Genomic DNA, 14,938 nt, shown 5'->3' with positions numbered 1-14,938 from the left:
GCAGCATTAAAACTTAAAACGAACAGAAGTTATTACGCATATGAGGGGCTTACCTCCTCCTAATACTTGGCTCTTTACGCTAAAGTATTTCTAGTAATTTCGACTATTTATTTTAAAGCTTCTGTGATTCAGGGGTCATTCTTAATGAATTGGGACTAAATTTAAGCTTTACCGTAAAGAGCGAGGTACTGACGAGGGGCTGAACCCCCTCATATATGTAATAAAAACATGAGAATACAAAAGTTCGTTACGTAAGCTAATTTATAAGTTACGTATATCTTTTACTAATAAAAACATTCGTAAAAATTTAAAAGTTCTTGTTGCCTTTTTAAGTTTTTTTAACTTTTTATTATAAGTTAAAAAATCGGAGGGCAACTGAGCTTCCTCCCCCACTCCTTTTTTTCTCAAAATCATTCGATCAAAAATATGAGAAAGCCATTTAGCAAAAAAAAAAAAAAAATCAAATTCTGTTTTAATTAATCTTCTGCGGAGGGCCAAAATCAAAACATGCATTGATTCAAAAACGTTCAGAAATTAAATAAAAAAATATTTTTTTTAACTGTAAGTAAGGAGTGAGATTAAAACTTAAACGAACAGAAATTACTTCGTATATGAAAGGAATTGCCTTCTCATCAACGTCCTGCTCTTTACGCTAAAGTTTTTTCCTGTTTTAAAAAGTAGAGTTGAGAGAAAGAGCCAAACTTTAGCGTCAAGAGTAGGTCGATGATGAGGAAGCAGCCCCTTTCATATACGAAGTAATTTCTGTTCGTTTTAAGTTTTAATGTCACTTTGCGTAAAACCACTTTATTTAATTTTGTTAAAGACAAATCACGGGTGCGTGTTTTTTTTTTTTTTTTTTTTTTTTTTTTTTTTCAGGGGTCATTGTATCGACCAAGTGGTCTTAGAATATCGTAAGAGGACTCATTCTAACGGAAATGAAAAGTTATAGTGCCCTTTTTAAGTGACCAAAAAAATGGAGGGCACCTAGGCCCCCTCCCATGCTAATTTTTTCCCAAAGTCATTGGATCAAAATTTTGAGATAGCCATGTCAAAAACCATAGTAACTATGTCTTTGGGAATGACTTACTCCCCCACAATCCCTTGGGGAGGTGCTGCAAGTTACAAACTTTGACCAGGGTTTACATACAGTAATGGTTAATGGGAAGTGTACAGACGTTTTCAGGGAGGATTTTTTTGGTTTGGGGGTGGGGTTGAGAGAAGAGGGTTATGTGGGAGGATCTTTCCTTGGAGGAATTTGTTATGGGGGAAGAAAAATTCAATGAAAAAGCCACAGGATTTTCTAGCATTACTATAAAAAAACAATGGAAAAATAAACATGAATTTTTTCAATTGAAAGTAAGGAGTAGCATTGAAACATAGAACGGACAGAGATTATTGCGTATATGAGGGGCTCTAAAACTAATTTAGCATAAAGAGCGAGGTATTTAGGAGGAGATAAATACCTCGCTCTTTATGCTTAAGTATTTTTAGTAATTTCAACTATTTATTCTACGGCCTTTCTGATTCAGGGGTCACTCTTCAAGAATTGGGACAAAACTTACGATTTAGTGTAAAGAGCAAGGTATTAACAAGGGTACAAACCCCCTCGCATACATAATAAAATATAAGAATATAAAAGTTTGTTGCGTAAGTTAATTCTTAAGTTACGTATATTTTTTACTAATAAAAACATTCGTTAAAAATTAAAAGTTCTAGTTGCTTTTTTAAGTAACCGAAAAATTGGAGTGCAACTAGGCCTCCTACCTCACCCCTTATTTCTCAAAATCGTCTGATCAAAACTAAGATAAAGCCATTTAGCCAAAAAAAAGAATGAATATACAAATTTCATTTTAATAATCTATGTGCGGAGAGCCAAAATCAAACATGCATTAATTCAAAAACATTAAATTAAATATAAAAAAAACTATTTTTTTTTAACTGAAAGTAAGGAGCGACACTAAAACTTAAAACGAACAGAAATTACTCCGTATATGAAATGGGTTGTCCCCTCCGCAATCCCTCGCTCTTTACGCTAAAGTTTTTAATTGTTTTAAAAAGCAGAGTTGTGGCAAAGAGTCAAACTTTATTCCGTATAAAAAATTATTCCTTGTATCAAAATTTATTCCGTGTATCAAAATTATTCCGTATATGAAAGGGGTTGTCCCCTCCTCGACGCCTTGCTCTTTACGCTAAAGTTTTTTTTATTGTTTTAAAAAGCTGAGTTGTCACAAAAAGTTAAATTGTAAAATTAACGGTAATTACGAGCATTTTTGGGTTGGGGGGAGGGTTTAATAAGAGGGGAATATGTTGGGAGAACTTTCAAGCGAGGAATTAAATTAACGGAAAAGATACATCAGATTTTCATGCTGATTTTAAATATGTAAGTTTCATCAAATTTAGTCTTTGTCATCAAAAGTTACGAGCCTGAGAAAATTTGCCTTATTTTGGAAAATAGGGGGAAACAGACCCTTAAAGTCATGGAATCTTAACGAAAATCACACCATCGCACTCAGCGTATCAGAGAACCCTACAGCAAAAATTTCAAGCTCCAATCTACAAAAATGCGGAATTTCGTATTTTTTTCTGAAGACAAATCACGGGTGCGTGTTTTTTTTTTTTTTTTTTTTTTCAGAGGTCATCGTATTGACCAAGTGGTCCTAGAATGTCTCAAGAGGGCTCATTATAGCGGAAATGAAAAAATCTAGTGCCCTTTTTAAGTGACAAAAAAAGTTGGAGGGTACCTAGGCCCGCTCCCGCGCTCATTTTTCTCCCAAAGTCAACGGATCAAAGTTTTGAGATAGCTATTTTGTTCCACATAGTCAAAAACCATAATAACCATGTCTTTGGGAATGACTTACTCCCCCAGAATCCCTGAGGGGCCGCAAGCTACAAACTTTGACCAGTGTCACAAAAGAATCGAACTTTAAATTATGTTGTTCACTTGTAATATAGAGTATGAAAAACTATAAAATTGGGTTCTCAGGTTAGTATTTTTCAGAATACCTTCTTGAAAATACCTGTTTTTTACGTTTTGCCTAGCCCAAAATAGAAAAAATTGCTTTTGGGGTTATTTTCAAAATGAAAATTATTATCAAGCAAGGTCGAAACGCTTTTGAGGAAACTTGTAATATTATGTGAACAGTTATACTTACCAGCCCAAATATTAATACTTCCTTACCCTGGGTGAACACATCTCGAATGCTCTTAGTCTTACATCTCTCTCCCCCGCCCATCCCCTATTAGAACGAAGATTTAAATTTGGAATCACTATTTTCAACTTAATGTTGTTGCTAATGGCCTATTCTTTTCGATAGAAGATCAGAAAGAAGAAAAAGTATATTTAGGAAAGTACAAATTGAAGCACGTTTGAAAAAATTAGACGAAGACTTGGCTTTAGCAGATGAGGTTTCAAAGGAGAAAAAGGCAATGGAAGAGAAGGTTTCCGATTTAAGTCAGGCGCTTGCAGAAGAGGAGGAGAAATCAAAACATTTGGCAGAGCTAAAAGAAAAACATGAAACCAGTTTATCTGATCTTGAAGAGAGGTAAGTCTCAGCCAATTTTTACATGAAGAAGATCCGAAACTAGATACGTGATCAATATGGCGAACGCTGAAAGTTGGTAGGGGTATCAGAGACCCGACCAGATTAAATTAGAAATAGTCGCTTCCCCAATTCGACCATCTGGGGGGGGGGAGTGGAAGGACGGTTAATTAAGAAAAAATAGAAAGAATGAGGCATTTTAAACTTACGAACGGGTTATCGGATATTAATGACATTGGATATTTAGAACGACCTCGTATCTTAGAGCTCTTGTTTAAATATCCCGACCGGATCCAGTAACATTGAGGGGGGAGGAGTTGGAGGGGGAAACTGAAATCTTGGAAAACACTTAGAGTGGGGAGATCGTAATGAAACTTTGTGGGAAGAAGTTCTTGGCTCTTCCGACCTCGCCATAAGTACCATACTAGCTGTTGGCTCCTGCTGTTATTATCACTACCCTTAATATTTTGCCGGTTGACATCAAATGGCTATTATTCACATGAATTTGTCAAATTTTGTCCATGAACTTTATTTTCTGGTTTTGCCATCTTTTCATACCCTTTTGTTATATTTGTACATTATCTAATTTACTTGTTTTTTATCTGTTTTTGAATGATATTTTGTTTATACTAGCAAGACCGACTGTTTATAAACAGCAATAATAATGCTATTATAAACAATAACATTCATAGTGGTGGCGTGTGTCGGTCCATAGGTCAAAAATGACAAAGTGGTGTACGCAGTAACTATTAACATTACAGTGGCGTCCATTTGGGGAGGGGGACCTCTAGTTTTTCTCTCCCCGCCCCCTCCACACGTACACACACAGATTAAAAGGAAACTTTTGGGGTATTTTCATCGAAAAAATGCCGTTTTTTGTATCTTATTTTAACAAAATGACAGAAAAGACACATATCTCCTCCTTGTAGATACATAAAAATTTGTTTTGTCCCCCCCCCCTCCACCACCAAATTTTCCTGAATTCATGTAACTGGAATGTTGGAGAGTTGACTTGACTGCTAATATAAACCTGTCACATATTTAATATGAATTTTTCTTGTGTTCTTCTTCTTCTAAATTTGTATTTCCCTGGCTAACGGATAGTTTTTTTTTCTGAAAATCTCTATTGTCAGTTTTTATCTTTTATTCTATAGGTATAATTATGTGTGGAATTATATTTATAATTCAGCTTATATCACTTTTTTTGTCTTCTCCTCGAAATATTATTCACTTTCTAACTATTTTGCAAAAAAAAGTATTAAACTCAACTTGAGAACTTTTAAAGACTAGGAAGTAGTGTCACCCTATAGTAGTGATTCAAACCTTGGATAAGCCTTTGGTATAAAAAGTCACCCTATGCTAGCCCGAAAGTTGCTAATTAAACAGGACAAAATTAGACAGGAAGTTCTTTTAATGAAAATTGTGCTTTCAATTGGTTTTATTCCCATAACATGTAAATAAATAGTAAGTTTACTCAACCGATTTTTATCTTTTTAATTGCACGAAAGTTTTTGGAAAATATTTAATAAAACGTAAGAGGTCCGTTACTCGCTTCTTGAAATAACTTGGCTGGGTATTGCCAAAAGAGTAGTGTGGGGAGTAGGTCGAGCGGAAAATTGGCAGTTCTTCTGCTATCTGCAGTTGGCAATTGGCAGTTGCTGCTACCGAAAACGGTGCTGTTGTTAAAAATTATTTATTTTCAGGCTCAGCAAGGAACAGATAGCCCTTCAAGAATCAAATAAAGAATTCGAGGCTCTTAAGGCCACAACTGCTGCGGAGCAAGAGCTGAGAACAAAACGCGAACAGGAATTAGCATTACTGAAGAAGAGCCTTGAGGAAGAATCTGGTCATCACGAGAGCCAGTTAATGGAAATGAGGCAAAAACATAGTCAAGAACTGGCAGTTTTGCAAGAACAGATGGACAACGCCAAGAAAATAAAGGAAGCGTTGGAAAAAGCTAAGGCAACTTTGGCGGCTGAAAATGCAGATATGGCTAATGAGATCAAGTCAATTGCAACATCCAAAGCTGAGACTGATATAAAAAGAAAACACCTCGAGTCACAGGTAAAACTTTCCTTTTAAGTCATGTATATATTTCGTGAAGAGTTTGTGTGTCTCTCTCCCATGTCTATTGTCTGTGTACCTTTGGGTGTATTTACAACTGGCGAGGGGGTAGATTAGTTCAAAAGATCTTTATCCAGGGTCGCCCAGTGCTTGGAGACAAACTACAGCCATCCTGTAAACCTTGATTATATATCTGTACATGGGATAAAATAAGGTAAAAAAAAAAGGTAAAGGTAAAGGATACGGCATTCGACTTTACAGTCCGTACCGGCGGTGCTGATCTCCGTTTCTTGGCCCTTCAGCCAGGAAGTGCAATGGGGGGTTGGGGGCCAGCCAACCTGTGCTTTCGCACACCCTTCCTATAAAATAAGGATAAAATAAGGGACCTTAGTTGAGCACAATCGTATGAAATGCTATTTTCAAATGGATATTACATTTTCGATTAGAATTCGATACCCATTTTATTACAGTTCGCTTAAATTTCGTTGGAATTCTTTCTTCTTCTGACTTTTTATTCCGTTGAGTTTTTCCAAATGACTTCACTTTTATTAAGCAGGTGACTGTATTTTATGCTTGTGTTTTTTTTCTTATTTATTATATCAAAATTCTATATGTTAATTTCTGTATTTCTAGTAATTTTTTTTTTCCATTAACATAATTATTTTCATTTTTTTGAATTTTCCCTAGCTTTTCCCTACTTTTTATTTCTATTAGGCCTTATCATTGTATTAATTCTACAATTTTGAGTTAGAATAGGCATAGATGTTAATTTTGGTGGAGTCGTGTGGATTTGTATGAATGTGTAGAAAGCCGACCTGGTTCATAGTCTGATATTAACTCTGCCTAATGTGGGATCTCCACACCCTTTTACAATGCTAGAAGGATGTACATATACCTATATTTTACTGTAAAGCAACCTGAAAATGGAACTAATGATCGGTGGGTAAGCTCCAAAATTATCGTGTAAACTAGTACAAAAGATTTGTTGCTTTAGAATCGGAAAAAAATTTTCATGTTAGTATGTAGTTTAAGTCAATAAAAACTTGGTTTAATAATTTTATATTTTATAATTGCAAATGCAGTGCTAGATGCGTTTGTTTTTTCTTTTTTTTTTGTAGAGATTTGGACTGAGTTTGTCGTGTTAATACATATAAATTTTGGGCACCCTCCCTCCCTTACAGGGCCCTAAATTAATTCAATATATCTTCTTTAGGTGTCAGAGCTCACCAGTCGCCTTCAAGAATCTGAGGGTGCACGTTCAGAGGTTCAAGATAGACTGGTTCGCATGCAGACTGATATGGAGTCTTTAGTAGCCCAATCAAAACAGTTGGCAGAGCTGAAAGATAAACATGAAACCAGTTTATCTGATCTTGAAGAGAGGTAAGTCTCAGTCTCGAGTTTTCTAACATATTCCCACCGCTCTGTTTTAAGCTTCTGATTTTTCCACCCACCTAGAATTTCAATCTGTTCTTCTAATCTCTTCCCAGTCCAATATGTGGACGTCTTGCCTTTGCATACTTCCTTGTAGGATTACATAAAAAAAACTAGTTTTTTTTAACTGAAAGTAAGGAGCGACATTAAAACTTAAAACGAACAGAAATTACTCCGTATATGAAATGGGTTGTCCCCTCCGCAATCCCTCGCTCTTTACGCTAAAGCTTCTAATTGTTTTAAAAAGCAGAATTGTGGCAAAGAGTCAAACTTGAACTTTTCATTTCTGTTAGAATGAGCCATTTTGCGATATTCTAGGACCACTTGGTTGATACGATTACCCCTGGCAAAAAAATAAAAATAAATAAATAAATAAACACGCACCCGTGATTTGTCTTCTGGCAAAAAATACGGAATTCCACATTTTTGGAGATAGGAGCTTGGAAATTTTGGTATAGGGTTCTCTGATACTCCGAATGCGATGGTGTGATTTTCGTTAAAATTCTCGGACTTTTAAGGTGTGTTTTCCTCTATTTTCTAAAATAAGGCAAATTTTTTCAGGCTCGTAACTTTTGATGACAAAGACTAAATTTAATGAAACTTATTATATTTAAAATATAATTTAAAATCAGCTGATATTTAAAATCAGTATGAAAATCTGATTCTTTTGATGTATATTTTAGCATCAAAATTCCGTTTTTTAGAGTTTCGTTTACTATTGAGCCGGGTCGCTCCTTACTGCAGTTCGTTACCACGAACTGTTTGATATTCAGTGGTGCTATTCTATTTTCATGGTCTTCGTTAGTCCCGAAATCGATTCATTCAGGGGAACAACGATCCTCAATCGTTGTACACATACTGAAGGTAATTGAACCGCATCACCAACAAGGTTTTACTGATTATAATTTAGGAAACCTGGAATCCACTTTTCGGTATTTTTTTTTTATGTTTTTTTTTGTATTAGGACAAGAATATATTTTCTTGGGGTATAGGAATCCCGTCTACTTTGACTGTTTTTGAACATTGATCTTTTTTCTTTTTTCTTTTTTCTTTTTCTTTATGTTTCCCTTGCTAACCTAGTGGATAGTTTTTTTTTCTGGAAATCTCAATTTTATTGTTTGAAACAATAATTGAGAAAAATCTCAATTTTTATTGTTTTTTTTACTAAATTCGTTTTGTTAAGATGAACGAGTCCTTAGAGTTTGAAGTAAATTTCCAGTTTGACAACGCCCTCCTAATTCTTGTTTACCCATTATGCCCAATTCCCTTTGAAAGCCTTATAGGAAATTAATCACATCGGCCTCTCTCGCACCGGACTCTTTTTCTTTTTATTGTTTCTCAACCACCTTCTTGTATTTTTTTTTTCCATTTATTCCATATTTTTTTTTCCATAGTAAAGAATACAGGAAACTGATGAAACAAGGAACTCACGTACTTTGGCTTTAATAGAAATAAAATACCTCTTACGCCACTCTACTACCGTGTCGCTACTTGCGTCACTAACGCCAACTTTTCATTAGAACTAAAAGTCCTAAAACAAGTTTAAATTGCAGATTATTTTATTTTATTTAAATAAAGATCTAATTAAAGGTGGTAAGTTTCCTTATATCAAGCCTGAAATATTTGGAGATTAAGTTAAACTATTTCTATTGTATTGATTGTGAAATTGTTTGGACTAGTCTATATTAAGATATACCAAGTCAAAATATCGATAATTTTCTTCATGGGCTCTTTTGGCAATATTAGTTATTATTTCAAAAAAAAAAACTGTAAAATTTATTTATAGATACAGGTAGCGTTAAGGCCAATCCTTCTCACTTGTTAATATCCTTCTATTGTATATTTTATGGCACTTGGTATTAAAATTTTAAAAAAGAATTTTATTTGCCAATGAAACAAATGATTTTTCTTCTTAAGTATGACTTATGGTTTAGGGGTAGAATTCTAGCATGTGGTGCGAGAGGTCTCAGGCTCGAATCCGGACCACCCCAATTTTTACATGAAGAAGATCCGAAACTAGATAAGTGATCAATATAGCGATCGCTGAAAGTTGGTAGGGGTATCAGAGACCCGACCAGATTAAAATAAAAATAGTCGCTTCCCCAATTCGACCATCTGGGGGGGGGAGTGGAAGGACGGTTAATTAAGAAAAATTAGAAAGAATGAGGCATTTTAAACTTAAGAACGGGTTATCGGATATTAATGACATTGTATATTTAGAACGACCTCGTATCTCAGAGCTCTTGTTTAAATATCCCGACCGGATCCAGTGACATTAAGGGGGGAGGAGTTGGAGGGGGAAACTGAAATCTTGGAAAACACGGCTCTTCCGACCCCGCCATAAGTACCATACGAGCTCTTGGCTCCTGCTGTTATTGTCACTACCCTTAATATTTTGCCGGTTGACATCAAATGGCTATTATTCACATGAATTTGTCAAATTTTGTCCATGAACTTTATTTTCCGGTTTTGCCATCTTTTCATACCCTTTTGTTATATTTGTACAGTATCTAATTTACTTGTTTTTTATCTGTTTTTGAATGATATTTTGTTTATACTAGCAAGACCGACTGTTTATAAACAGCAATAATAATGCTATTATAAACAATAACATTCATAGTGGTGGCGTGTGTCGGTCCATAGGTCAAAAATGACAAAGTGGTGTACGCAGTAACTATTAACATTACAGTGGCGTCCATTTGGGGAGGGGGACCTCTAGTTTTTCTCTCCCCGCCCCCTCCACACGTACACACACAGATTAAAAGGAAACTTTTGGGTATTTTCATCGAAAAAATGCCGTTTTTTGTATCTTATTTTAACAAAATGACAGAAAAGACACATATCTCCTCCTTGTAGATACATAAAAATTTGTTTTGTCCCCCCCCCCTCCACCACCAAATTTTCCTGAATTCATGTAACTGGAATGTTGGAGAGTTGACTTGACTGCTAATATAAACCTGTCACATATTTAATATGAATTTTTCTTGTGTTCTTCTTCTTCTAAATTTGTATTTCCCTGGCTAACGGATAGTTTTTTTTTCTGAAAATCTCTATTGTCAGTTTTTATCTTTTATTCTATAGGTATAATTATGTGTGGAATTATATTTATAATTCAGCTTATATCACTTTTTTTGTCTTCTCCTCGAAATATTATTCACTTTCTAACTATTTTGCAAAAAAAAGTATTAAACTCAACTTGAGAACTTTTAAAGACTAGGAAGTAGTGTCACCCTATAGTAGTGATTCAAACCTTGGATAAGCCTTTGGTATAAAAAGTCACCCTATGCTAGCCCGAAAGTTGCTAATTAAACAGGACAAAATTAGACAGGAAGTTCTTTTAATGAAAATTGTGCTTTCAATTGGTTTTATTCCCATAACATGTAAATAAATAGTAAGTTTACTCAACCGATTTTTATCTTTTTAATTGCACGAAAGTTTTTGGAAAATATTTAATAAAACGTAAGAGGTCCGTTACTCGCTTCTTGAAATAACTTGGGCTGGGTATTGCCAAAAGAGCAGTGTGGGGAGTAGGTCGAGCGGAAAATTGGCAGTTCTTCTGCTATCTGCAGTTGGCAATTGGCAGTTGCTGCTACCGAAAACGGTGCTGTTGTTAAAAATTATTTATTTTCAGGCTCAACAAGGAACAGATAGCCCTTCAAGAATCAAATAAAGAATTCGAGGCTCTTAAGGCCACAACTGCTGCGGAGCAAGAGCTGAGAACAAAACGCGAACAGGAATTAGCATTACTGAAGAAGAGCCTTGAGGAAGAATCTGGTCATCACGAGAGCCAGTTAATGGAAATGAGGCACAAACATAGTCAAGAACTGGCAGTTTTGCAAGAACAGATGGACAACGCCAAGAAAATAAAGGAAGCGTTGGAAAAAGCTAAGGCAACTTTGGCGGCTGAAAATGCAGATATGGCTAATGAGATCAAGTCAATTGCAACATCCAAAGCTGAGACTGATAGAAAAAGAAAACACCTCGAGTCACAGGTAAAACTTTCCTTTTAAGTCATGTATATATGTCGTGAAGAGTATGTGTGTCTCTCTCCCATGTCTATTGTCTGTGTACCTTTGGGTGTATTTACAACTGGCGAGGGGGTAGATTAGTTCAAAAGATCTTTATCCAGGGTCGCCCAGTGCTTGGAGACAAACTACAGCCATCCTGTAAACCTTGATTATATATCTGTCATGGGATAAAATAAGGGACCTTAGTTGAGCACAATCGTATGAAATGCTATTTTTAAATGGACATTACATTTTCGATTAGAATTCAATACCCATTTTATTACAGTTGGCTTAAATTTCGTTGGAATCCTTTCTCCTTCTGACTTTTTATTCCGTTGAGTTTTTCCAAATGACTTCACTTTTATTGAACAGGTGACTGTATTTTAAGCTTGTGTTTGTTTTTCTTATTTATTCGTGTTAGTAACAAAATTTTCGGAGCGCTTGCATACGGTGGGGATTAGTATTCAGGGATGGGAAAATTGTTAAAGAACTTGGGTCAAAAATGTTAAAAGAATGAAATATAAATATATTGAAATTTTCGACAGAAAATAATAAAGCTGTCAAAACGGAATATAGTCTTTTTATGGACTTTATCCAAACAGATCAGTGATACTGTCGTAAAAGTCTGCAAAATTCGATCAGAAAGCCTAGGAATATCTCTCATCCAGTCCAAAACCTATAAAGTGGATCTGTTAATCGGCTTAAATAAGAAATCCTACCACAAAATGTTTTATCCTTAAAAAAAAAAAAACCGTAAACGAAAGAAAACACGTTTCTGTAGTTTGCTAGTTTCTGCTATATTGCTGATTGACTCTCTCATGTCTTTTGTTTATTTGCTAAACCGAAAAAGATAACTTTCTTTGAACTTTACGTTCAACAAAAACAATATCTTTACCAAATAGTACAGTTGTCAACACTGTTTTCATTGTATGTGTAAACTAAAATTAGTAATGAAATAGCACAAACTTTTTAGACCGATTGACAAGCCACTATTTTGAAAAAAAGAAAACACAAATCATATGATTTAACACAAGGGTTATACTTACAGCAACCGCGTTATCAGGTGATGTCGTGTGTACGCTTATGCTACCTCAAATAGTACCTAGTATCGAGCATTTTGAAACTGATTACTATAAAGGTTAATTGAACATTACTGGCTCTAGAGTGGCGGAATAACCTTTTGTATGCTGATGGTAAAAGGAAACTGCTGAATCGGCTAGTTTATCCCGAAAGTGATGAATCAATTTGATTTAACTTATGTTGCGTTAATTTCTGTTCAAAGGTGGCTTTGTGCTTGGAACTTGTGTTAATATGTCATGAAAGCCTTTGAGGATTGATGCTGAACCCTTGTTGAAAATTGCCTAAGGATTCCATCTTGTTAGTGGCTGCTTGTGTTTTTCAATATCAGTTTCATTTTAGGTTATTGAGCTGGAGAAGACGCAGCGTAATTTTGACAAAATCCTGGCAGAAGAAAAGGCAATATCAGAACGATTTGCGTCAGAACGAGATGCAGCTGAAAGAGATGCAAGAGAAAAGGAGACGAAATTGGAAGAATATATTGTGAAAGTAGAGGAGCTACAGAGGTCAAGAAGAGTTCTTCAAAATGAGCTTATAAGAAGAATATTACATAATATTCATTGAACACAAGGGTTATTTTATATAAGAATATTAAAAGTATATAAGAATATTAAGAATATTTTCAAAGCTAAGTATTGAGGTAAATCAAAAGACACTGTGCCTGGCCAAGTCATTAAAATAGCCTATATGAAACATATTAGTAACGGCTTGGATGATCAAGTTAGATCTTTTAAAGAGTATTATAATTAAATTATAATAAAAAAACTACAAATAAATACAAATCAACACAAACAAACAATTGAATAAGTAATGCTGACCATGGGTGAGACACTATCAACATAGAAGAACGAAAATCATGAAGCCTTTTATCAATAATAGATGTAGGAGAAACTAGGCGGAATTTGCTCATTAAGTAACTATTTCTAGTCCAAGGAGGGTAACTGAGAAGGAATTTGGCATAACGAAAATATACTCTACGAACAGATAGTTTCTGAGGTTCACTAAAAAACTGCCAAACCGGACAAAGAGAAAGGAGATGAGGTACAACTAGGCTATTATAAATTTTCGCAAGATTTAATTTATCAATGTGTTTAATATTAGATACAATTGAAGCATAAGCAATTCTCAGTTTTTTCTTCAAATTTTCAAGGAATAATTTCACAGTTTCTTTCATATTTTTTCCAATAGGCATTCCAAGGTAAAGTAATTTTTGAGAAAGGGGGACTTGAACATTAGCTAAAGATAAGAAAATAGATAATAAAAGACATAGATAAGATAAGAAAAGACAATTTTAAAATTTGTCTCTTTAAAATTGAAAGCTACAACAGCAATTTTTTCAACATTAAAAGAAAGCCCAATATTTTTATATTCATTGTAAAGCTGATTAAACGCATTTTCACATCCACTAAAAGTACGGCTTAGATTCAAAACGTCATCTGCAAAAGTTATTAAAGACAAGTTAAATCCACGGTGAATACAACTAAAATTAACAGAATTTTGGGCATCTAAAACAGAGTTATTAAATAAAAAAGGTGAGGTAAGGTCACCTTATCGGACTCCTTTCAAAATATCAAAAAGGGAAGATCCACCCTTTAACTTCGCCTCAAGGTGATGGTACATATACAAAAGGCACTTTACTATAAAAAATTTACGCCTCTTTTATACGCTTCAAATAAAACTTGGGAAAATATATATATATATATATATATATATATATATATATATATATATATATATATATATATATATATATATATATATATATATATAATATATACATATATATCCATTTGGTTTTTTTACGTAAATCCATTAATAAAAGGTACTAATTATTAAATATTTTTTATTCGCCCCCTATTATAATAAATAATAGAATTGTGGCAAAGAGTCAAACTTTAGCGTAAAGAGGGAGAGATTGCGGAGGGGACAACTCATTTCATATACGTAGTAATTTTTGTTCGTTTTAAGTTTTAATGTCACTCCTTACTTTAAGTTAAAAAACTAGTTTTTTTTTATTTAATTTCTGAACGTTCTTGAAATAATGCAAGTTTGATTTTGGCTCTCCGCATATAAATTTTTAAAATGAAATTTGTATATTAATTCTTTTTTCGGCTAAATGGCTTTCTCTTTCTTTTGATCAGACGATTTTGAGAAATAAGGGGTGGGGAAGGAGGCCTTGTTGTCCTCCAATTTTTTGGTTACTTAAAAAGGCAGCTAGAACTTTTAATTTTTAACGAGCCTTTTTATTGGTAAAAAATATACGTAACTTAAGAATTAACTTACGTAACAAACTTTTATATTATTATTGTTCTATTATGTATGAGGGGGTTTGTACCCTCGTTAATATCTTGGTCTTTACGCTAAATCGTAAGTTTTGTCCCAATTCTTTAAGAATGACCCCTGAATCAGAAAGGCCGTAGAATAAATAGTTGAAATTACTAAAAATACTTTAGCATAAAGAGCAAGGTATTTATCTCCTCCTAAATACCTCGCTCTTTCTGCTAAATTAATTTTAGAACCCCTCATATGCGTAATGATCTTTGTTTGTTTTAAGTTTCAATGCTACTCCTTACTTTCAATTGAAAAAATGTTTTCATGTTTATTTTTTCATTGTTATTTTACCCTTTGTAAGGCCCTGCAGTTGCTACAAGATAAGAAGCCAAAGAACCTTTTAATACTTGGAGATTTTAACCTTCCTCAGGTCAGCTGGGTTGATGGCTTAGGGTATTCCCCCCAGTATCACGAGGGTCATGCTATGAATTCTGCTTTCCTCACTTACCTAGCAGAAAATACGCTATGTCAATCCGTCGAATCACCAAC

General features: G+C 34.3%; 1 protein-coding gene across 1 annotated transcript; it reads left to right on the top strand.

Moving 5' to 3' along the window:
* The first annotated feature begins 3,295 nt into the window (after positions 1-3,295).
* LOC136039186 (myosin heavy chain, non-muscle-like) lies at positions 3,296-12,735 on the top strand. The gene is made up of 5 exons (XM_065722708.1): positions 3,296-3,542; positions 5,243-5,603; positions 6,817-6,983; positions 10,666-11,026; positions 12,461-12,735. The coding sequence occupies exons 1-5, from the start codon at positions 3,427-3,429 to the stop codon at positions 12,680-12,682; spliced, it is 1,227 nt and encodes a 408-aa protein (XP_065578780.1). The 5' UTR covers positions 3,296-3,426; the 3' UTR covers positions 12,683-12,735.
* Positions 12,736-14,938: the final 2,203 nt, after the last annotated feature.

Source organism: Artemia franciscana, chromosome 19 (genome assembly GCF_032884065.1).
Source record: "Artemia franciscana chromosome 19, ASM3288406v1, whole genome shotgun sequence".
NCBI lineage: Eukaryota > Metazoa > Arthropoda > Branchiopoda > Anostraca > Artemiidae > Artemia > Artemia franciscana.
The sequence above is the reverse complement of the archived record's forward strand: the minus strand, read 5'-3'. Positions and strand labels throughout refer to the sequence as shown.